At 35.0% G+C, this 23,848-nt stretch overlaps 1 protein-coding gene across 3 annotated transcripts in view; it reads left to right on the top strand.

The window, feature by feature from the left end:
- The window catches only part of OPHN1 (oligophrenin 1), a 564,560-nt gene that overhangs the window by 304,898 nt on the left and 235,814 nt on the right, over window positions 1–23,848 (top strand). For all 3 annotated transcript variants that reach the window (XM_072956529.1, XM_006215235.4, XM_015248679.3), the window contains exons 7-10: window positions 9,083–9,193; window positions 11,758–11,862; window positions 13,709–13,838; window positions 16,386–16,486. In XM_072956529.1, the coding sequence (XP_072812630.1) occupies window positions 9,083–9,193; window positions 11,758–11,862; window positions 13,709–13,838; window positions 16,386–16,486 (447 nt within the window). The remainder of the gene's footprint in view (window positions 1–9,082; window positions 9,194–11,757; window positions 11,863–13,708; window positions 13,839–16,385; window positions 16,487–23,848) is intronic.

The raw sequence follows: 23,848 nt of genomic DNA, 5'->3' as shown, positions 1-23,848 counted from the left end.
GTTTGTTATACACAATAGGGACTGTTATATATTCTTGAAGAAGTGACCTATTTATCATCATGTTATACCCTTCTTTTTTCCCTGACAGTTTTCTTTGCTCTGAAAACTTTTTTTTCTGAAATTAACATAATTTATCCATCTTTCCTTTGATTTCTTTTTGTCATGGAATATTTCTTTATACCTTTACTTTAAAGAATGTCTAAAAGTTTTAATATTATTTTAAAAATATTTTAATTGAAGTATAGTTGATTTAAAATATTATATTAGTTTCTGCTGTACAACATAGTGATTAACATTTTTTAATTATATTCCATTTAAAGTTATTACAAAATAATTGCTGTAGTTCTTTGTGATGTACAATATATCCTTGTTTGCTATCTATTTTATATATAGAACTTTGTGTCTCTTAATCCCACATCCTTATTTCACCTTTCCCCACCCTTTTCCTGCTTTCCACTGGTAACCTCTAGTTTGTTCTCTATGTCTGTGAGATTTAGTTTCTGCTTTGTAATATAGATGCATTTATTTTTCAGATTTCACATATAAGTGATACAGTATTTGTCTTTCTCTGACTTATTTCACTAAGCAAAGCACTGTCTACATCCATCCATGTTACTGCTAGTGCCAGAATTTCATTTTTCATGTCTGAGTAATCTTCCATCGTATATATGTACAACATCTTTTTTATTCATTCTTCTGTTGATGGGTACTTAGATTCCTTCCATATCTTGGGTGTTATAAATAATGCTGCTGTCAACTTTGGGGCACATGCATCTTTTCAAGTTAGTTTTTGTTTCCTTTGAATATATACCCAGCATTGGAATTGCTGGATCATAAGAAAGTTTTGTTTTTTGTTTTTGAAGGAACCTCCATATTGTTTTCCACAGTGGCTGCAACACTTTACAGTCCCATCATCAGTGTATGAGGGTTCCCTTTTCTCCACATCCTTGCCAATGTTTGTTATTTGTGTTACTTTTGATGATAGCCATTCTGATAGGTGTGAGTTGATGTTTTATTGTTGTTTTGATTTGTATTTCTCTGATGATTAATGATGTTGAGCATTTTTTCATATGCCTATTGGTCATTTGTATATCTTTGGCAAAATGACTGTTCAGGTCTTCAGTCCATTTTTAAATTGGGTTCTTTTTTTCTTTGATATTTAATTGTATGAGATATTTATATATTTTAGATATTAACCTCATCAGTTACATCATTTGCAAATATTCTCTTCATGTCAATAAATTGTCTTTTCATTTTGTGGATGGTTCCCTTTGCTGTGCAAAAGCTTTTAAATTTAATTATGTCCTATTTGTTTATTTTTGCTTTATTTCTCTGCATTAGGAAATAGATCCAAAAAAAACTATTACTGTAAGTTATGTCAGAGTTGTCTGTGTAGGCTTTTCTCTAAGAGTTTTGTGATTTCTCATCTTACATTTAGATGTTTTATCCATTTTGAATTTATTTTTGTATTGGTGTTTGGGAATGTTCTAATTTTATTCTTTTACTTATAGCTGTCCAGTTTTTTTTTCCATCACCACTTATTGAAGAGACTGTTTATATGCCATTGTATATTCTTGCATACTTTTCATAGATTAATTGAATATAGGTGTGTGGATCCATTTCTGGGATATGTTTTATGTTCCACTGATATATGTGTCTGTTTTTGTGCCAGTACAATGCTGTTTTGATTACTGTAGCTTTGTAGTATAGCCTGAGATTGGGGAAGGTGATACTTCCAGGTCTGTTCTTTTTTCTCAAGATTGGTTTAGCAATTTGGGGTCTTTTGTCATTCTATATACATTTTAAGATTATTTGTTCAAATTCTTTTTTTTTTAAGTTCATGGGTATTTTGATAGGGATCCCATTAAATTTGTAGATTGTTTGGGGAAGTATGAATATTTTAACAATATTATTTCTTCCAATCCAATCCAAGAACATGGGATATGTTTCCATTTCTTTTTATCATTTTCAAATTCTTTCACCAATGTCTTATAGTTTTATAGTTTTCACCTCCTTGATTAAGTTTATTTCAAAGTATTTCATTCTTGTTGATGTGATTGTAAATATGATCGTTTTCTTAATTTCTCTTTCTGTTTACAGAACAGCAACAAATTTCTGTATATTAATCTTGTATGTTGGAACCTTGCAGAATGAATTAGTTCTAATCATTTTTGGTTGTGTACTTTAGGGTTTTCTATATATAATATTATGTCATGTGCAAATAATGACAGTTTTATTTTTCACATCCAATTTGGATGCCTGTTATTTCATTTCCTTGTCTGATTACTGTGGCTAAGACTTCCATTTTTATGTTAAATAGAAGCAGCGAGAATGGGTGTCCTTGTTTTGTTCCTGATTTTAGTGGAAAGCCTTTCAACTTTTCACCATTGAGTATGATGTTAGCTGTGGGCTTGTCATAATTGGCCTTTATTATGTTGAGATATGTCTCCTCCAAACCGACGTTGATGAGAGATTTTATACTGAATGGATGTTAAATTTTGTCAAATGCCTTTTCTGCATCTATTGAGATGATCATGTAATTGTTATTCTTTTATTAATGTGGTATATTTCTTTGATTCATTTGCAAATACTGAACCATTCTTGCATTCGTGGAATAATTCCCACTTGATGATGGTGTATGATCAATTTTATATATTGGTGAATTTGATTTGCTAATATTTGATGATGAATATTTTTGCATCTATATTCATCAGAGATATTGGTCTGTAATAATCTTTTTAAAATAGTATCTTTGTCTGGTTTTGGTATCAGGTTAATGATGGCTTCGTAGAATGACTTTGGGAGTGGTTCCTCCTCTTTAATCTTTTGGAATAGTTTGAAAAGGATAGGTGTAATTTCTTCTTTGTATGTTTGGTAGAATTCCCCAATGAAGCCTTCCAGTCCTGGACATTTTTGCTTGCAGGGAGATTTTTATTTTAATTACAGATTCTGTTTCATTTCTAGTCATCAATCTGCTGAAATTATCTGTTCCTTTTTGACTGTTTTGGCAAGCTGTATGTTTCTAAGAACTTGTCCATTTCTTCTAGGTGGCCCAATTTGTTGGCATTTAACTATTCATAGTATTCTCTTATGATTTATTGTATCTCTGTGATGTCAGTTGTTATTTCTCCTCTTTCATTTCTTATTTTGTTTGGGCTCTCTCTCTCTCTTTTCTTCTTTTTGAGCCTGACTAAAAGTTTATCAATTTTGTTTGCTTTTTCAAAGAATCAGTTCTTGGTTTCATTGACCTTTCTATTGTTTCTTTGGTCTCTATTTTATTTATCTCCTCTCTGATCATTATTGTTTCTTTACTTTCTGCTGAATTTGGGCTTTGTTTGTTGTTCTTTTTCTAATTACTTTTGATGGAGAATTAGATTGTTTATTTACATTTTTCTTGTTTCTTGAGGTAGGCCTGTAACACTGTAAACTTCCCTCTTAAAACTGCTTTTGCTGCATCCAGCAGATTTTGGTAAGCTGTGTTTCCATTTTCATTTGTCTCAAGTTATTTTCTGATTTCCTCTTTGATTTGTTCATTGACCCATTGGTTTTTCAGTTGCATGTTGTTTCATCTCTACATGTTCTTCCCATTTTTCTTCTTGTAATTGATTACTAGTTTTATACTACTTTGGGCAGAAAAGTTGTTTGATATAATTTTTGTATACATTGAGACTCACTCTATGCCCTAGCACGTTATTGTACGGAATGTCCTGTGGATATTTATTAAGTATAACTGGTCGATTATCTCATTGAAGACCACTGTTGTCTTATTGATTTCCTGTCTAGATGGTCTGTCCATTGATGTAAGTGTGATCCCCTATTATTGTATTGCCATCAGTTTTTTCTTTATCCTTATTTATATTTGCTTTGTATATTTGGATGTGCCTGCATTGGGTATATATATGTTAGCATGTGTAATATATTCTTTTTCTATTGATCCATTTATCATTACATAAATCTCTTGTTTTTCTTTTGTTTTAGATTTTGTTTTAAATTTATTTTGTCTGATAGGAGTATTCCTATCCCCACTTTCTTATGTTTTACATTTGTAAGAAATACCTTTTCCATCCCTTTGCTTTCAGTCTGTGTGTTTTGAAGTTAGTTCTGAAGTGAATTTCTTGTAACCAATTTATAGATGGGACTTGGTTTTTAAATCCAGTCAGCCACCCTATATCTTTAATTGGAGAATTTTGTCCATAGACATTTAAAGTACTAATTCATAGGTCTATACTTCTGTAATTTTATTACATGTTTTCTGGTTGTTTTTGTAGTTCTTTCTTGTTTTTATTCTTTTTGTTTTAGTTTTCTGCCTTGTAGTTTGATTTTTTTTTTAGTGGTGTACTTGTGTTCCTTTCTCTCTTTTTTGTGTGTATCTTTATAAGTTTTTGATTTGTGGTTACCAGGGGGTTCATATATGTTGACTTATAACTCTATTTGTTTTAAACAGGTAGTCTTTTAAGTTGAAAAACTTTCTGAAAAAAATCTACATTTTTTACTCTCTTTTCCCACACTTTGTATTTTTGATGTTGTATTTTACATCTTCATGTTTTTCCCTTTATTGATTATTGTATACTTGATTTTACAATTTGTTGTCTTTTAAATTTTGTATTTAAGTTATTGATCCTCAGCTTTTACTATTGCTTGCCTTTACTAAGATATTTTTTCCTTTCCTATAGATACTTACCTCTTGTTATAGCCTTTTCTTTTCAACTTAGAGAAGACCGTTTGCCATTTTCTTTAAGGTTGGTTTTATATTCATGAACTCTTAGTTTTTTGCTTGTTTGAGAAGGCTTTTTTTTAAATTTCTCCTTAATTCTAAATGATATTCTTCCTGAGTTGTGTATCCCAGGTTGCAGGTTTTCCCCTTTCATCACTTTAAGTACACAATGACACTCCCTTCTGGACTGTAAAATTTCTGCAGAAAAATCAGCTGATGGTCTTATGGAGGTTCCCTTTTATATGAATCTTTGTTTTTCTCTTGTAGCCTTTAGAATTTCTATTTATCTTTAACTTTTGCCATGTTAATTACAGTATATCTTTTTGTGGATCTCTTTTGGTTAATCTTTTTTGGGACTCTGTTCTTCTTGTACCTGGATTTCTGCTTCCTTGTTTAGGGTTGGGAAATTTTCAGCCATAATTCCATTAAATGTATTTTTGGCCCCATTCTCTCTCTCTTTTCTTTCTGGGGCCCTATTATGTGAACATTTATATGCTTTAATGTATCCCAAATATCTTAAACTTTTCTATTTTGAAAAATTCATTTTTCTTTTTGCTTTTAGGATTGGGTGATTTTCATTATTGTACCTTACAGAACACTTACATATTCTTTTATATCACTTAGTCTTTTGTTCATTCCTTCTAGTGTTTTCTTTTTTAATTTCAGCTATTGCATTCTACAGTTCTGATTCTTTTTTATATTGTCTTGTCCTTTGTTAAAATTCTCACTCTGTTCATCCATTATTTTCCCCAATTTAGTTAACATTCTTATTACTAATGCTTTGAATTTTTTATCTGGTAAATTGTTTATTTCTCTTTCATTAGTTGTTTGTTTACTCAGGGCTTTTTTATTTTTTTCTTGCTCTTTCAATTTAGAGGAAAATCCTCTATCTGTCATTTTGATTATCTTTCTCTGTCTCTATGAAATTAAGCAATAATTTATTTATGCCAGTTCTGAAGTGTATTCTTAAGAGGGAGCATCTGTGTGTGTGCTGAGTGGCTTTGTTTGGAGCTGGATATGTTATGAACACTAGTCATGTTTTTCTTCCTAGTGTGCTGGCAACTATCATCTTGGTAGAAGGTGGGGCTGGAGATGGAGGGGTTAGAGTCAGAGCCAGGTGTGAGGCATGCTTTCCCCTCTGTTCCATACCTGTTACCACCCCATCAGAACCATGGTCAGGTCCCAGGTTGATGAAGCAGAGGCCCTGAGGGCTGGGTCTGAGTTTGTTCAGTTCCAGTTCCCTTTAATTGTGTGCTCTTCCCCCTCTCAGTGTCAGCACTCTCAGCCCCAGAGGGGAGCAGTGCTAAAGCAAGAGAGACTGGTGTGTGTATTTGCCATGAGTTGGGCCAATAAGTATGGCAGTATGGCTACTGCCAGAAATCTGGACTGCCTCTGATGTGCTGCCTGTACAGTGGCCAGTAATGACTGCCCCATCCCTACTCATAAGCTGCTTAGGGTTTGAACCATCTCAGCATGTCATGATCAAGCTTTTCCCTTGGCTGTTGCAGCCATCAATCAAGTATGGAGCTGAAACTTGAGGCAAATAGTGCTGGAGTGTCCACTCGACTCATGTTGGTATATGTGCAATGAGACACAGTTTCACTCTGCCCTTTCTGCCCTGCTTCAGGATCAAGCAAGCATTTGCACTCCTTATGAGTTCAATCCAGGTTTTCCATAACCCTAAACCTTCCCACCTGCCCCCTGAACAGCCAAGGGGCCTTGTCTTCGCTTTGTTAAACCCCAGGGCTTGGGCACCCAATATATGGCTTGAACCACTCACTCCCCAGGGGGCATCCCCACTCCTATAATCTCCTTCTTCCTCTATGTACCCTCCCAAGGGCACAGGTCCCAGCCTGATTGCTTCTCTTTCCTTCCTACCCAATTCTGCGTGTATCTCTCTTACAGCCTTGGTTATACAGTAGTTTTGTTTTGTTTTGTTTTGTTTTCTGGTAGTCTCCAGTTAGTTTTTATGTGAGAATTGTTCCACATGTAGATGTATTTTTGATGTGTTTGTGTTGGGATGTGAGCGCCACGTCTTCCTACAATTCCATCTTGATTCAGGTCTCTCCATACCTTTACTGTTAATCTATCTTTTTGTCTTTTACATTTAAAGTGATGTACTGTATATAACATATAGGTAGCTGTTATTTTTTATGTGCCCTGGCAGTCTGCCTTTTAATTAATGTGTTTCAAGTTGTTATTGATATAGTTGGATAAAAATCTACCATGTTTGTTACTGTTTTCTATTCATTGCCTTTGTTATTTGTTCCTTTTTTGTTTTCCAGTCTTTTTTTGCATTCTCTTTTTTTAATTGAAAGTTGTATGTGATTCCATTTTCTGTCCTTTCTTAGCATATCAATTACACTCAAAAAAATTTCTTAGTGGTTATCCTAGCGTTTTAAACATGCATTTGCAGTTAAGCCATGTCTACTTTATATTTTAAAATCAACTGTATTTCTATTTTTCTTTCTTTCTCTTTTAATGGAGCTAGTAAGGATTCAACCCAGGACCTTGTGCCTGCTAAGCATGCAGCTCTACCACTGAGCTATTACCACTCCTCCCCAAGCTATGTCTACTTTAAATAAAATCATTTTGCTTGTAACAGAGTATTTCCAATTTTTCCTTTCAGTCCCTGATAATACTGCTGTCATTCATTTCAATTTTTTATAAGCTTTAGTCACCAAATACATTGTTGCAATTGTTATTTTGGACAAACTCTTATCTGTAAAATCAGCTAAGAAATAAAAAAAAATATAAGATTCTATTTTACCTTCATTTATTCCTTCTTTAGTGCTCTTCTTTTCTTTATTTTGGTAGACATTTTCCTTCTGTCTAGGGAACTTCTTGTAGAATTTCTTGGGTTCCAAGTCAACTGGAAACAGAATCCTTCAGTTTGTTTGTTTGTTGGAGAAATTCTTTAATTTTTCCTTCATGTTTGAAGGATAACTTCACTGGATACATAATTCTAAGTTCTTGATTTTTAAATTTCAAACCCTTAAATATTTCAGCCTACTCTTATTTTACATGTTTTTGTTTTTTAAGAGAAATCTTATCTATACTCCTCTTTGGGTAAAGTGTTTTTTTTCTCTTGCTTCTTTCAAGATTTTCTCTGGGTCTTTGACTTTCTGCATTTTGAATATGAAATGCCTGCATTTATATATGGTATTTATCCTGCTATTATTCTCTGAGCTTCCTCAATCTTTTGTTTGTATTTGTGTTTAATTTTAGAAAATTTTCAATGCTCATTACTTTAAATATTTCTATTTCTCTCCTTCATTTCCTTCTGGCATTCTTAGTATGTGTATCTTACACCTTTTGTTATTGTCTAACATTTCTTGAATATTCGACTCCATTTTTAATTCTCTTTTCTCTTTGCATTTCAGTTTCAGAAGTTTCTATTGGCAAATATTCAATTCACTTATTCTTTCTCTTGTCCAGTCTGTTGATGAACCTATTAAAGGCATTTTTAATTTCTGCTAGTGTTTTTGATTTCTATCATTTCCTTTTAATTACTTCTTCAACTGTCATATGTCTGCTTATATTATCCATATGTTCTTGTGTATTGTCCCCTTTTCCATTAGGGCCCTTAAGTGTAATCCCTGGTCCTATAATTCCACTATTCACAGTTTCTGCCTTATTTGAGTTTGATTCTGAGGATGATGCTTTATCTTCAGATTGCGTTTGTTTGTTTTGTCTTTTTCATGCCTTGTAATATTTCACTGAAACCTGAACATGATACCCTGGGTAAAAGGAACTGAGGGAAATAGACCTTTAATATGAGTTTTTATGCTTGTCTGACAAGGAGTTAGGCTGTGCTATTTTGCTATAGATGTTCTTGTCAGAGGCCAAAATTACCTCCGGTATCTTTGTTTTTTTCTTCCCTACTGTCTTTCAACTTCTTTAGAGATCTAGTGTTAAGTAATGTCTGATACTGGCTGTAGCAACAGGCTTCTGCTTCTGGGCTTCCACTCTGGTAAGCTCTGATTTCCCATATTCAAATATCTATCCAATATTTGAGGCAATGTTTTTTCCCTCTGACTTCAATTCTCTGTTGATTCTAAGAAGAGTTGTTGATTCTCAACTTACTGAGATTTTCTTTGTATGAGGATGAGCACAATAATTTCCAAGCTTCTTAATTGTCAGACTAGAAACTGGAAATCTTGCATCAGTCACTTTTTTAAAAAAAATGTTTTTCTATATGTCACTTTTAATATCATGGCTTCATGTTCCCTATCTGTAAAATAAAAGGATAAGATCCTGACTTGGTAGCTAAATTCTCCTCTAGCTCTAGCATTTTGTTGAATCTATAAGCACTGACTTGCATGGATGACTATGACAATATTTGACATTTCTTACCCTTTTCTACAGGCAGACCTCCAGGTGGACAAGGAGAGGCACAATTTCTTCGAGTCTTCCCTTGATTATGTTTATCAAATCCAGGAAGTCCAGGAGTCTAAGAAGTTCAATATTGTAGAGCCAGTAAGTTTTATCTGTTGATGAATGGTCTAAGAATATTTACCAAATGTCATGTAAATGTGAAGAACTTTGGTGATTTTTTAAAATTTTTTTAGTTGATTCAGGGGGTAATTAGGTTTATTTGTTTGTTTGTTTGTTTGTTTTTAGAAGTGCTGGGGGATTAAACCTAGGACCTTGTGCATGCTAAGCATGCTCTCTACCACTGAGCTATACCCTCCCCACTATGTGAAGAACTTTGATTATAAAATTGTAATCTCAAAAATGTGAAGGACAGTCAGTGTTTCATAATGAATGTCAATAAAGTAGACACACAGGCTTGTACTATTCTTGCTCTCTCACTAATATTCTTTGTCACATTCTTCCTCATTTTCCCCTCCACTCATTCCTCCTCCCTTTTCTCTCATTAGCAACTCTTTTATTTCTTTGTTTTCCTCCTCTCCTTCCTCCTGTCCTTTGATTTCTGTCACTTTTCATTTTACCTTGTTTTTCTCCCTTCCTTTCATGCTTTTGTAGTCTCTGAAAGTACGCATTATATCCCAGGTACTGTTCTAGGAACTCATGTCCCTTGTACTCAAAGATTTCTCATTATACTATTTTTCCTTCTATCTTTTGAAAAATTTTCTACTTTAATCTCATTAATTTATTATAAAAGATGATGTGCTTTGATTTGACAACTATGTTGAATTTTAACAACTTTTTTTATTATGAAAACAATGGACTCTTATTGCAGATAAGCTAGAAAAAATATATGAAAAACAAAAGAAATACAACAAATCCCTCATGCAGAGATGATCACTTAATATTCTGGCATTTTTCTTCCTAAATTCCCTTTGTATCTATTATACTCCTTTATTTATTATGCATGTGCACTTGTGGATGTCATTGTATGTACATATGTGTGTAAACATGTATATATATATTATACATGGGCATGTATATCTGTGTACATGTATATATATCCTCAAATTTGTATATATCTGCATATGTATGTGTACAAACAAGTCTTTCTTCATTTATTGAGCTTTTTTTGTGTGCCAGGCACTGTGCTAAACACTGGGTATCCAATAGTGAAAAAGACTCAGCTGCTGTCTTTAAAGAAGACTACACTTTCATGGGTTAGACAAATGGAAAACAAGGATACATATGAATAAAATAAGTGTAAGTTGTGATAAAGGACTAAATCAAAGAACAAGAATGGACTGCTACTTTAGACTGAGTGGTCAAAGGAGAGCTCTGAAAGTGTTATGTGAAATGAGATGTAAAGAATGAGAAGATGAGGCAATGTGAATAGTGGCGAAAGAACATTCCAGGCCTAGAAAAATACATGTGGAAAGTGTTTAACTTAAGAAAGAATAGTGCACTCAAGGAATGAAAAGATTAGTGCCTTTAGATACTGGTGAGAGAAAAGGAGATTGGCAGGAAATTATATCTGATAGGAAGGCATAGGACCTATAGGCATGGTAAGGGGGTGGGATTTTAGTCTAAGTGTAGTGGAAAAAGTGTTGACGGGTATTAAACAGGATATGACATGAGCTGATTTTGCTCTATGGAGAATGGCTTGGAAAAGGGCACCAGTGGAAGCAAGGAAACCAGTTAGGAAGTTACTGCAGTGGTCTAGGCATGGGAAAATGCTGGTTTGGGTTAGAGTGGTGGCAGTAGAGAGAGAGAAACAGGAAGAATGTGTATATGACTGTGTGTGTGGTACACACTCATATGCAGTTATATATGTGTATATATATACACATGCATGTGTATTACATAAGTGTATACATAGTTGTTACGCATTTATGTATATATGTGTATCTGCATATTTATACACACATATGTATGTGTTTATATGTATATGGTATGTGTGTGCATATTTATATGTGCTCACCTGTTTACTTTCTAAAAAGAATAGGGCAATTTTTACTACTTGCTATTACATTTTACTATTGCCAGCATTGAGCAGTGTTTTTTAGCTGTTTATATTTGATAGATGAAAATTGTATTTTCTTTCATTTTTATTTGTGTATATTTGATTTTTAATGGGGTTTGACAGTTTGAACATTTAGAATATATTTTAAAATACATTTTTGATCATTTGTATGTCTTTTTCTGCAACTATGCCCCAAACCCAAAACATTTCTAATTTGAAAATTGGTTCAGGCTCCTCAGATGTTTTAGCATAATGACAGTCTTCATTATGGAATAGAATCTTACTCCATTTATTATTTATTGTTTTTTAAATCAGTAAATATTTATTGAGTACCTACTCTGTGCCAGTCTTGAGAATATACACAGTATATTCCATACTCTCCCCATTATGAATGGTTTTATATGCTATTTGAAAAGGATATTAATGTATAAATTTGTTAGTAAATTCTTATTTTTTGGAAGTAAGTGCAGTGTAAATGTTTAACCTAACAAGAGAATAGCTATATGTAGACCTGTTTGTGTTTGCATGACTGCTTTTAACACTATATGGGATAAACACTGTATGGAGTTTCTTTTTTGTACTTCTATTTCCTTTATTTGATTAATGAGAAGGTACTGGTGATAAAGTTATTTTTACACATTTTCCCTAGGTCTTGGCCTTTCTTCATAGTCTCTTCATTTCCAACAGCCTGACGGTGGAGCTTACACAGGATTTCCTCCCATATAAACAGCAGCTCCAGCTCAGTTTACAGAATGTGAGTTTGCATGTGGGTTTCTTCACCTGTCTCTGCATCCCAATTGGATTTCAGCCCCAATATTTTGACCTTGGAGTTCTAGATTATTGCATCACAGACAATTTGTCAGGACACACTGGTGTGGATCAATAATGCATTAGTAGACTATGATAATGTTCTTACTCTTCCAGTTTCAACTATTCCCTGTCTTTGGGACTGACTATTGCTCAAACCCGCTGTTCCACCCACTGACACCTCTATCTATCCAATATTTATTAAATATCCCTAATTTGCTACAGCTTTCCCAAATCATAATCCAGCTATGGGCTTGATTAAGCATAGGTCTAATGCTACTTCCCTGCTGGTTATTTAAGACTCTCTCATTGTAGGTCTTATTACCATGAATGCCTATTTCTCCCCCTTCCTTTTCTCACTACTTTTCTCACTACATTACTAGGGTTAAATAAATTATTTTTAAAGGTTTTCTCTACCCTCTCTCCCATGCTGTTACTTATAGGTAGTCATAGGCACAACCTTCCCTTCCTTGTCAATATATTATTTTCCTCGCTTATTTCTTTAACCCACATTTAACAAATGCTTAGGTATATAGTGAACATATACTCTGTGCCAGGCATTGTAAGAGGCACTGGACATGTAATCATGAGGCATTAGGTTTTCTGTCTTCAAGGAAACTTACATTCTCTTGGAGCAGAGAGACATAAACAGAGATAAATCACAATTATTTATGCAAAGTGCTACAAGAGTTAAGACCATAAAATCTAAAGAAGCACAGAGAGTGGAATAACTGACTGTCTGGCTCAGTAAAAGAAGGTGTCACTGAGATAGTGACTTTTGATTAGTTGTTACATTGTATAAAATTTATAGATGTAGGTTTAGATGAAAATACTTGGCAAGTTGCAGTGTAAGTAAACTTTACTTGGTTGTTTAGTAGGAGTCTGACTTACAGGTGTTGCTATTATTATTGTTTTTCTTTCTGAGTCCTCTTCTTTACCAGAATGTCAAAGCCTCTATCTTCTGCTGATTTACAAAATATTCCTATAGCCAAGTCAATCACTTGAATCTTCCTCCAAATATAACTGGACAAGTATGAATTTAACAGCAAGTATCTGAATGTATATGTGGTGAACTCATTTACAGGACAATCTATAGTGTGAGTCCAACTAGTTAGGGCAGCCCATATCACTTTTTTCACTGACATCACATGACAGTATTGAGACTGAATACTAAGGACCTATCTCTAGTGATTTTCATACCCATATTTCAAATTGTGATTTCCCATTGCATTTTAGTTGTGTGCTTTTAAATATATTACTTCTCATGACTAGCTTTTGTTATTCATGAGCATGAAAACATAAGTTTTCTGTGGACCTGTGTTCAAAGAGAGCACTCTCACATATACTTTATTCTAATGGCCAGAATTTGATTCAGAGTCAAGTAGACAGTAACTTTACTTGAGGCAGAAATTAGAAATTGACATGATAATATTGTCTTTGGGAACCTTCTTTATAGTCTCTCTTTTTGTAAGTCAAGCATCAATCTGATGCTCAGAATTCAAACAGCCTTTACTTATTGGAGCCCTATGTGATTCCCATTAGAAAAAAAATGTCTCCCAGATGTGGTTTTATGGGTACATTGCTATCTATATTTCTGTTTCTCCTTTAACTTTAGTACTGTTAAATGCCACTAAATTGCTTTCTAGTTACTATGCTGTTCAACCCTTGTTTTCTTGCTAAGTTGTAGCACATGATAAGAGCTGAGACAAGTCTGCACTGTGTCTCTGGTCAGTAAATGCTTATTCATGATGTCGATGATGATGATATCTATTATGATGCTAATGTCTTGACAGACAAGAAATCATTTCTCCAGTACCCGGGAAGAGATGGAAGAACTTAAGAAAAGGATGAAAGAAGCTCCGCAGACATGCAAACTTCCAGGACAGCCAACCATTGAAGGCTATCTCTATACGCAAGAGAAATGTGTGTGGCAATACAGGGATACCCCTGGGTTTCAGTAGACTGACACCTATTGCCACTTGGTCTCTCCAAACTCCAGGCACCCGTATAGTTCATAGTTCTCTGCCAGCAATACCTCTCTGGAGACCAGCATGGGAATGGGGAAAATTAAAAGGAAGAAGAAACTGGAGGGAGAGGCCAAAGATTTGTCTTACAAAAGCTCTGGGATGATAAGACCTAAGGTTTCCTCTGAGATTCAAAATGAGGATTTTTAATTGCTTAACTCTTTCAAGCATAAAATAATATTTATTCCACCTACTATATGCCAGGCCTGGTGCTAAGTGATTTAAAAATACGATCTCGTATAATCTTTGGAACCACCTTATCATACCCATTTTACACATGGAGCCACTGAAGCTTAGAGAGATCACTAGTTGAAAGTCACAGGTGAAAAAGTATGCAACAACGAATATATGTATGTTCATGTATAACTGAAAAATTCTGTTCTACACTGGAAATTGACACAATATTTTAAACTGACAATAACTCAATAAAATACAATTTAAAAAAAAGTCACTCAGCTGTCAAGTGGCAAGCCTAAGAGGAAACGCAGGTTTATGAAATGACAAAGCATATTCTCCTATAGCTATACCCTATATCTTGCCTTAAGATCACAGAGTTGCCTTTAAAGTACAAAACAACCATTGTGATTTCAGTGGGCAAGATAGTTGTTCATTTCTAACCAAGGAAACTGGGTTAATGTATCCTGAGCACTGAATATTGCAAAAGATTCAAGCTTTCCTAGCTCCTAAATAATGTTATATTTAAGCCTGTGTTTAGTATTTGATTTTCTTTTTCAACTATGACACAATGTTCCCAATGACTGTGATTTCAGTTCCTGACCAGAATTGTCCTACCTGGTGAGTAGGCTGAAAGGGCTACCCAGAGGTTACCAGTGGCAAAACCCACTGAAATCCACAAAGCATGACATTTCAGCAGCAATATTATCATGCTTTTTCTCCCTTAGAGCAATTAACTTTTGATGACTTTCAAAGAAGTTTTCTTTCATTTGTCAGATTCATCTTTTCAATTCCGCATTGCAGGATTTCTCAGTCTCAGTGCTATTGACATTTCAAGCTGGGTAATTCATTATTTTGGGGGTCATCCTGTACATTTTAGGATGTTTAGAAGTATCTATAGCCTTGCTCAACTGTATTCTAACAGCACTCCCCGGGTATGATAACCTAAATGTCTCTAGGCATTGCCAAATGTCCCCTGAGAGGCAAAATTGCCCCTAGCTAAGAACCACTGCTGTATTATAAAAGAGGCACAGAATAATGGGTATGTAATCTTGGCTTTCATATCCTCTATGCCCCAGTTTTATAATTTGTTAAATGGATCTAACATTGCTACTCAGTAAGGATCATTTCTGCCAGACAATGTGAAATACTGGGTATAAAAAAATGAATCAGCCTTGGTTTTTGCCTTCAAGAAGTTCACAGTCTGATGAAGAAGACACAATATATCAAGAATTATAATGAAATGTATTGAGCACTGCACTTGGGGCAGATATGTGAGAGCTACACTGAGGAAGTAGTATATGAAATGAAACTTGAATTGTGAGTGGGAGTTTGACAGGTAAAGAAGAGGATGAAGAAAATTTCAGGTGTCTACCCCTGCATGAGTAAAGGCACAGAGGTGTGTGAGGATGTAGTTTATTCTGAGGGTCTTGGTGTGCAAGAACAGTTATGGCTTATAACTGTTGTCCTGATGTAATTATTAATATTGCCCTATTCACTCTTAAATATTCTTGAACTTGGACTATGAATTATATTGCCACCTATTTATTTGGTAACTGAAAGTAATTCAATGAGACAGGAACATAGAGCTAAGGGCAGCAAAAGACAACATTAGAAAAGTTAATATGATCACATTATAAAAGGCTTTGTGAACCAACTTAAGGAGTTTGGAGAGAGTGGGAAAGCCATGGGTGGTTTATAATAAAAGGAATGATATAAATAGAGATATATATATTAAAATTTTTTCTCTAGCAAGAGTAGAGAATGGACTAGAAAGGAGTGATGAGAGATGGGGAAAATCAGCGAGAAGACCACTGACATAATTAATTAGAGGAATAGTGAATTTTTGTTTTGTTTGAAATATCTCATTTTAAAAAAAGTCAGCATTAGGGTCCTGAACTAATTCAGTTTGAAAACAGGTGGAAGGAAACACATGTAGGGGATAGAATGGGCGGAATTCAACCACCGATCAAATGGGGCAGGGTACAGGGAAGGAGGAGCAGAAGATTACAGAGATTTCCAACTCATACAGGGAACATGGCAAGGAGAGTGGTTTGGAGAAATCCAGAGCAGATTTGGAAAGCAGTGGATGAAGATTAGGACATCCATGTCTGTAGTGGACAGGTGACACTGCAGGGTTGGAGTTCAGGGGAAAGGTAGGGCTAAATCTGGATCATGAAGAGCATGCTGTACACCTCTTTTGTCTTAGGGGTGGAATGACCATGCAGCCAAAATATTTATTCTATCAGCTCACTGTTGCCTATCTTTGTAGGGGCTTTGGGAATATCCTGGGTGAAATACTACTGCCAGTATGAGAAAGAGACCAAAACCCTCACCATGACACCTATGGAGCAGAAGCCAGGTGCTAAGCAGGTCAGTTCTTTTGTGTGCCTCATTTTTTCAAAATGCATCTGTGACTGCATCTCAAAAAACAGTATATGTTGACTTAGTGTCAAAGAATCAAGTCCATCACTGTCATGTGAAGCATGACTTCATATGTTCTCCTTGGCCCAAGTTTGCATTGGGCCAGATACTACTCAGTTGAAAAATCTCTATGAATTATGTTGGGCCTTTGGAAAATGCCCGTACTCTTGCAGAACATTTATTACATTATTACAAGTGCCCATCATATTGTACAAAGAAAATCTGTAAAAATATGGATAAATTGGAAGAGGAGAGTTTATTACTTGCTTTTAAGAAGTTTCTGCCATAGGATGCCTTTAAATAGCAAGTGTTTAAAGTACAGATCATTTTCCAAAATTCCTTTTTTAAAGGAGTATGTCTGTTGCCTGAAGTTGGAATAACTTATACCCTGCATTGTATGTAATACTCGAATATCTTTAAGTACTTAATGCTGCTTCTTCTGCACTCTAAACTTGTCTATTCCCAAAAGTGGCAAGATGAGTTTAACACACTGAGAAGATAATTTACTTATCTGGAAGAACTTGATTATATATATATATATACACACACACACACACACATACATACATACATACACACACATACGTATACATATATATTTATATAAATATATATATATAATCTTATATATAATATATATTATTATGTTACATATTATTTTACGTATTTGACCACCCAGCTAAAAAATTTATTCTTTCATCTCACTTTTGCCTACCTTTGTAGAGGCTTTGGGAACATACACACATGCACACACACCCCTGAAGATTTCTGAAGATAAGAACTGATAGACTTAACTATTCATATTCTAAAAGTAGTTCAGTGTGTCCCTTTAACTATCTCTCAGACAGGGTCTTAGGGTGTAATTTTTATGGATTTCTATTATTTACAAATTGTTTACAAAGCAAAACATAGTTTACTTGTTACCATTGAAAGCTGTGATGCATGAAGACCCAATTTTGGTAGGCAGAAATTTGGAAATCTTCTGGGCCGACTTTTTTCTCCATTGCTGGTGCTTTCCACAGTAGGTCTCTCTTGTGTAGACTGTTCATAGGAAAGTACAGAGGATTGAGATTTGGTGGCTGGCTTTTGAAAAACCACTATTCTTTTTTGTCTTTAACTACAAGTTTTGCTACTCTAGTTTGAATGTGGATTGGAGACGAGATGTACCTCTAAAGTTAACTACCAAATGGGGTTTCCAGAACCCTCATCCATGATTCTAATGTGGGCCAGTTACTCATCCATGACTCCAAAACTCTCCTTAGTTTCCAGTCTGTCAGTTGCCAAAAAACCTTTCAATATGGTTCCAATAAATCACTCAATGCTGCAGCACAGAATTTGTTCCAGTTCTGTCAGAAGTCAGCTTATGTGTCTGACTGACAACTGCTTTTAAGCAACACTGTCCTGCAGTCCCTTGCTTTGCTATTTGTCCACACATTACTTCCCAAATCCTAGACTTCAAAGTTCCATTCTTGGACAGTAGGCTCACAGGTGCCTACTGCAAAGCTGAAGCCAGAGATAGCAGATACCACTTTCATAGCTTCCAAGCAGATGAGAGCAAGCCCTTCCTTTAGTTTCTCTGTCCCTTTTAGATTTTCATTGAGTGGCTGCTTGCAAAAAGGCAATAATGTCAACCTAAGCAATTATAACATGGGACTCTTCATGGAACAGAAAGAGGAACTTAGTTCTCTGTTTAGAAAAAGGAAAAAAGGAGGATGTGGTGGAAGTAGTTATTTGAATTTCCCTAAATTGAGTTGGAAATGGTTTCCTTTTATCAGTTGTCTGACTCAGTTCCTTTTACTACTTTGTGTTTTAGAAAGGTGTATAATACAAATAAATGAGACTATAATAATGATAACAACATCAAATCTACAATTTATTGAATGTCTGCTATATGCCAGGCACTGAACTAGACATCTTCTGTCATGTGCCTCATTTATACTCTCAGCAGCAATGTGAGGTATCATTAGCCCAGTTTGAAGATGGAAGAATTAATCATGTTTTTGACTGTGATACTTACCAGTGTTCCCTACCAATTCAGCCTGTTAACTTCCATTTGGGTTGTGCTGCTCACTTTACAGAGCACATTCCCAAATACTATTTTATAAGTTTCTCATCTCTTCCCTGTCATACAGTTGTGGTAAGAGGAGAGAGAGCTACATTTTGAATCTCAATAACTGGTTTGTTTGTTTGGTTATTCATTCATTCATTCTTCACATCAAGTGTTTTTCCTTCCACTTATACTGAAATGTAAGTGACATATGGCACTGTATAAGTTTAAAGTGTACAGCATAATGATTTGACTGACATACATCATGAAAGGATTACCACAATAAGTTCAATGAACAACCATCATCTCATATAGATACAAAATAAAAGAAAAAAATGTTTTCCTTGTAATGAGAATTCAGGATTTACTCCCTTAATAATTTGGGTATATAACATACAGAAGTGTTAATTTTATTAATCAAGTTGTAAGTAATATTCCTAGTACTTATTTATTTTATAATGGGTAGTTTGTATCTTTTGATGCCTTTGTCCAATTCCCCATCCCCTTCCCCACTTCCCACCTCTGGTAACCACAAATCTGATCTCTTTTTCTTTGAGTTTTTGTTTGTTTGTTTTCAAGTATAATTGACCTAGAACACTATGGTAATTCCTGGTGAACAACATAGTGATTCAATATTTCTATACATTATGAAAGGATCACTATGATAAGTCTACTTATGATCTGTCACCGTATAAAGATATTTCATAATTATTGATTATATTTGCCACACTATCCATTTCATAACTGTGACATTTGTTTTGTAGCTAGAAGTGTATATACCTCTTAATCTTCCTCACCTATTTCTCAATTTCCCCCCCACCCTCTTCCCCTCTAGCAACCACCAGTTTGTTCTCTGTACCTATGACTCTATTTCTGTTTCATTATATTGGTTTATTTGTTTTGGTTTTTTTAGATTTAAAATATAAGTGAAATCATATGGTATTTGTCTTTCTCTGTCTGACTTGTTTCACTTAGCATAATACCCTCTAAGTCCATCCATATTGTCACAAATGGCAAGATTTCATTCTTATGTATGGCTAATATTTCATTATATTTAATACTGCATCTTTTTTCTATTTATCTATTGATGGTCACATAGGTTGCTTCCATATATTGGCTATTGTAATTAATACTGCTATGGACATACGGGTGCATATGTCCTTTCTAGTTAGTGTTTTTATTTTCTTCCAACAAATACCCAGGAGTGGAATTGCTGGATCATGTGGAAGATCTATTTTTAAATTTTTGAGGAATCTCCATACAGATATCCAGAGTTGCTGCACCAACTTACATTCCCACCAACAGTGCACAAGGGTTCCCTTCTGTCTACATCCTTGCCAACATTTCTTATTAATTGATTTTTTTTATGATAGCCATTCTGACAGGTGTGAGGTGATATCTCATTATAGTTTTGATTTGTGTTTCCCCAATGACTAGTGATGTTGAACATTCTTTAATGTTCCTATTGGCCATTTATTTGTCTTCTTTTGAAAAGTTGAGACCCTCTGTCTATTCTTTATTTGGGTTTTTTGTATTTTTGATGTTGAGTTTTATGAGTTCTATGTATATTTTAGATATTAACTCCTTATCAGATACATTATTTGCAGATATCCTCTTCCATTTAGTAGGTTGTCTTTCCATTTTGTTATAGTTTCCTTCACTGTGCAAAAGTATTTTAGTTTGATGCAGCTCCATTTGTTTATTTTTGCTATTGTTGCCCTTGCCTGAAAAGATAGATCCAAAAAATATTGCTAAGCCTGATGTCATAAAGAGGACTGCCTATGTTTTCTTCTAGTAGTTTTATACTTTCAAATCCTGCACTTAATTCATTAAACCATTTTAAGTTTATTTTTGTATGTAATTTGAGAAAGTAGTCCAGTTTGATTCTTTTGCATGCAGCTTTCCATTTTCCTAACACCATTTATTGAAGAGGCTGTCTTTTCCCATTGTATATTCTTGCTTCCTTTGTCATAGATTAGTGGACCATATAATTATAAGTTCATTACTGGGCTTTCTATTCTGTTCCATTGTTTTATGTGTCTGTTTTTGTGTCAGTACAATATTGTTTTGATTACTGTATCTTTGTAATATAATTTGAAATCAGAGAGCATGATATCTTTAGCTTTGTTCTTCTTTCTCAAGATCATTTTGGCTATTCGGGATCTTTGCATTTTCCATACAAATTTTAGCATTTCTTATTCTTTTTCTGTGAAAAATGCCATTGCTATTTTGATAGTGATTATGTTGAATCTGTAAATTGCCTTGGGTAGTATGGTCATTTTAATAGTGTTAGTTCTTCCCATCCATAAGCATGGACTATCTTTCCATTTGTTTGTGCCATCTTCAGTTTCTTTCATTATTGTCTTATAGTTTTGTAAGTACAGGTCTTTTACCTCCTTAGATTTATTCCCAGGTATTTTATTCTTTTTGATGAGAGTGTAAATGGGATTGTTTTTAAAATCTGTTTCTGATAATTTGTTGTTAGTATGTAGAAATGCCAGGTTTCTGTATATTAATTTTGTATCCTGCAATTTTACTGAATTCATTAGCGAGTGATAGCTTTTTGCTGATGTCTTTATGATTTTCTAATTATAGTATCATGTCATCTATGAACAGTGACAGTTTTACTTTTTCCTTTCCAATTTGGATTCATTTTATTTCTTTTTTCTTGGCTGATTGCTGTGGCTAGGATTTCCAATACTATGTTGATCAAAAGTGACAAGAGTGTCTTGTCTTGTTCCTGATCTGAGAGGAAGTGCTTTCATTTCTTCACCACTGACTATGATGCTATATGTGGGCTCATTATATTTGGTATTTATTGTGTTGAGGTATGCTCCTTGTATATCAAATTTGTGAAGAGTCTTTTTAAACCATAAATGGATGTTGAACTTTGTCAAAAACTTGTTCTGCATCTGTTGAGATAATCATATGGTTTTTATTCTTCAGTTTGTTAATATGGTGTATTGCATCGAATTATTTGTGGATATTGAGCCATCCTTGCATTTTTGGGATAAATCCCACTTGATCATGTTGTATGATCCTTTTTCATATACTATTAAATTGGGTTTGCTAATATTTTGTTGAGGACTTTTTCATGTATGTTCATCAGTGATATTAGCCTGTAATTTTCTGTTTTTGTGTTGTCTTTGTCTGGTTTTGGTATCAAGGTGATGCTGACCTTTTAGAATGTGTTCAGAGATGTTCTTGCCACTGTAATTTTTTGGAATAGTTTGAAAAGGTAGGTGTTAGTCTTATTTAAGTATAAATATGTGTGTGTGTGTGTGTGTATGTATACAATTTTTTAAAGTTGATGATCTCTTAATTTTGAATAGGTTTTAACCACCCTTCATTTTTGCTACCTCAGTGTTTAATGTTTTTGACATCATATTTTACACCTTTTATTTGTGTATCCTTTAATTACTTATAATGGATATAGATGACTTACTACTTTTGTGTTTTAACCTTCCTACTAGCTTTAGACATAGATCTACTACCTTTACTGTATATTTGACTTTACCAATGAGATTTTTCCTTTCATAATTTTTAAAATTTGTAGTTATAGCCTTTTCTTTTCCACTTATTGATATCCCTTTACCTTTCCTGTAAAGCTGGTTTAGTGGTCCAGAATTCTTTCAGCTTTTGCTTATCTGTGAAACTTTTTATCTCTCCTTCAGATCTGAATGATAGTCTTGAAAGCTAGAGTATTTTTGGTTGTAGATTTTCCCCTCTTATCACTTTGCATATATGGTACCAATTCCTTCTGTCCTGAAAAGTCTGCTGCTAGTCTTATGAGAGTTCCCTTGTAGGTAACTGTTTGCTTTTCTCTTGCTATTTTTAATATTCTCTCTTTATCTTTAATGTTTTCCATTTTAATTACATTGTGTCTTGATGTGGACCTCCTTGGCTTGATACTATTTTAGATTCTATATGCTTCCTAGATGTCTGTTCATTTCTCAGTTTAGGGAAGTTTTCAGCTTATATGTCTTCAAATAAATTCTGCCCCTCTCTCTCTTTCTTCTTCTGTGACCCTTATAATGTGAACATTAATGTGCTTGATGTTTTCCTAGAAGTCTCTTAAATTGTCCTCACTTTTTAAAATTCTTTTTTATTTTTATTGGTCAGCCTGTGTGATTTCCACTACTCTGTCTTCCAGTTCACTCATCCTTTCCTCTTTATCATCTAATCTACTGTTGATTCTGTCAAATGTATTTTTTATTTCAGTTACTGTATTCTTCTGTTCTGTTTGGTTCTTCTTTATTTTTTTTTCTTTTTGTTAAGCTCACTGTGTTCACTATTCCCTTCAGTTCACTGTGCATGTTTATGATCATTACCTTGAAACTTTTTTTAGGTAAAATACATGTTCATTTTGCTTAGCTCTTTTTCTGGAGTTTTATCTTGTTCTCTTGTTTCAAACATGTTCCTCTGTTTCCTTATTTTGTCTGATTCTCTGTTTAATGTCTATGTATTAGGTGGGTGTCCTTATCTTGGAGAAGTGGCCTTATATAGGAGATATCCTGCTGGGTCCAGAAGTACACTTCCCTCTCTTCACAGGAGCTATATGATGTAGGGTATGCCTTATGTGGGATGTGTGGGCCCTTCTGTTTTGGTAGGGCCTACTGTTGTAGGCACACTGATGGACATGGCTGACCCTTCACCTGGTTGGTTGGTAGGTCTTGTCTAGGGCTGAAGCTTCCACCCACTAGTGGGTGGGTCTGAGTCCCATGGTGGATGGCTGTGGGGCCCAGGGAGTCCTGGGACTGGTGCCTGCCCATTGGTGGGTGAGGTTGTGCCCTGGTCCTTGTGCTGGCCCACTGGTGGGCATGGCTGGGATACTAGTTGGCCTCTTATAGGGCCCAAAGTGGGTGTCCCAGTGTGTTTCAAGCTGCTGCTAGGCTAAGCTGGGGCCTGGGAGCTAGTGTCAGCCTGCTCTTTAGCAGGGCTGGATCCTGTGTTGTCTGGTTTCAGGGCACGGTGTCTCAGTGCTGGTTTCAGCACACTGGTGAGCAGTATTAGAGCCCCATGTGTCCTGGGGCTGGTTCCTTCTTGCTAAGGAGTGAGGCCAGTTCCTGGGGCGTGTGCTGGCCCACTGGTGGGTAGGGCTGGGTCCTGTGCCCTCTATTGGAAGGGGCTAGGTCCTGGAATTGCTGAGTGGTCCAGGGGGACCTATGGCTGCTGCTAGCCTGTTGGTGGGTAGAGCTGTATCCCTGTGTGGCTGGCTGCTTGGCTTGCAGTGTCCCAGGACTGGTGCCACTTTGCTGTTGGTT

Source organism: Vicugna pacos, chromosome X, assembly GCF_048564905.1.
Source record: "Vicugna pacos chromosome X, VicPac4, whole genome shotgun sequence".
Classification (NCBI taxonomy): Eukaryota; Metazoa; Chordata; class Mammalia; order Artiodactyla; family Camelidae; genus Vicugna; species Vicugna pacos.
Note: the sequence above shows the minus strand (reverse complement) of the source record. Positions and strands in the feature narration are given on the sequence as shown.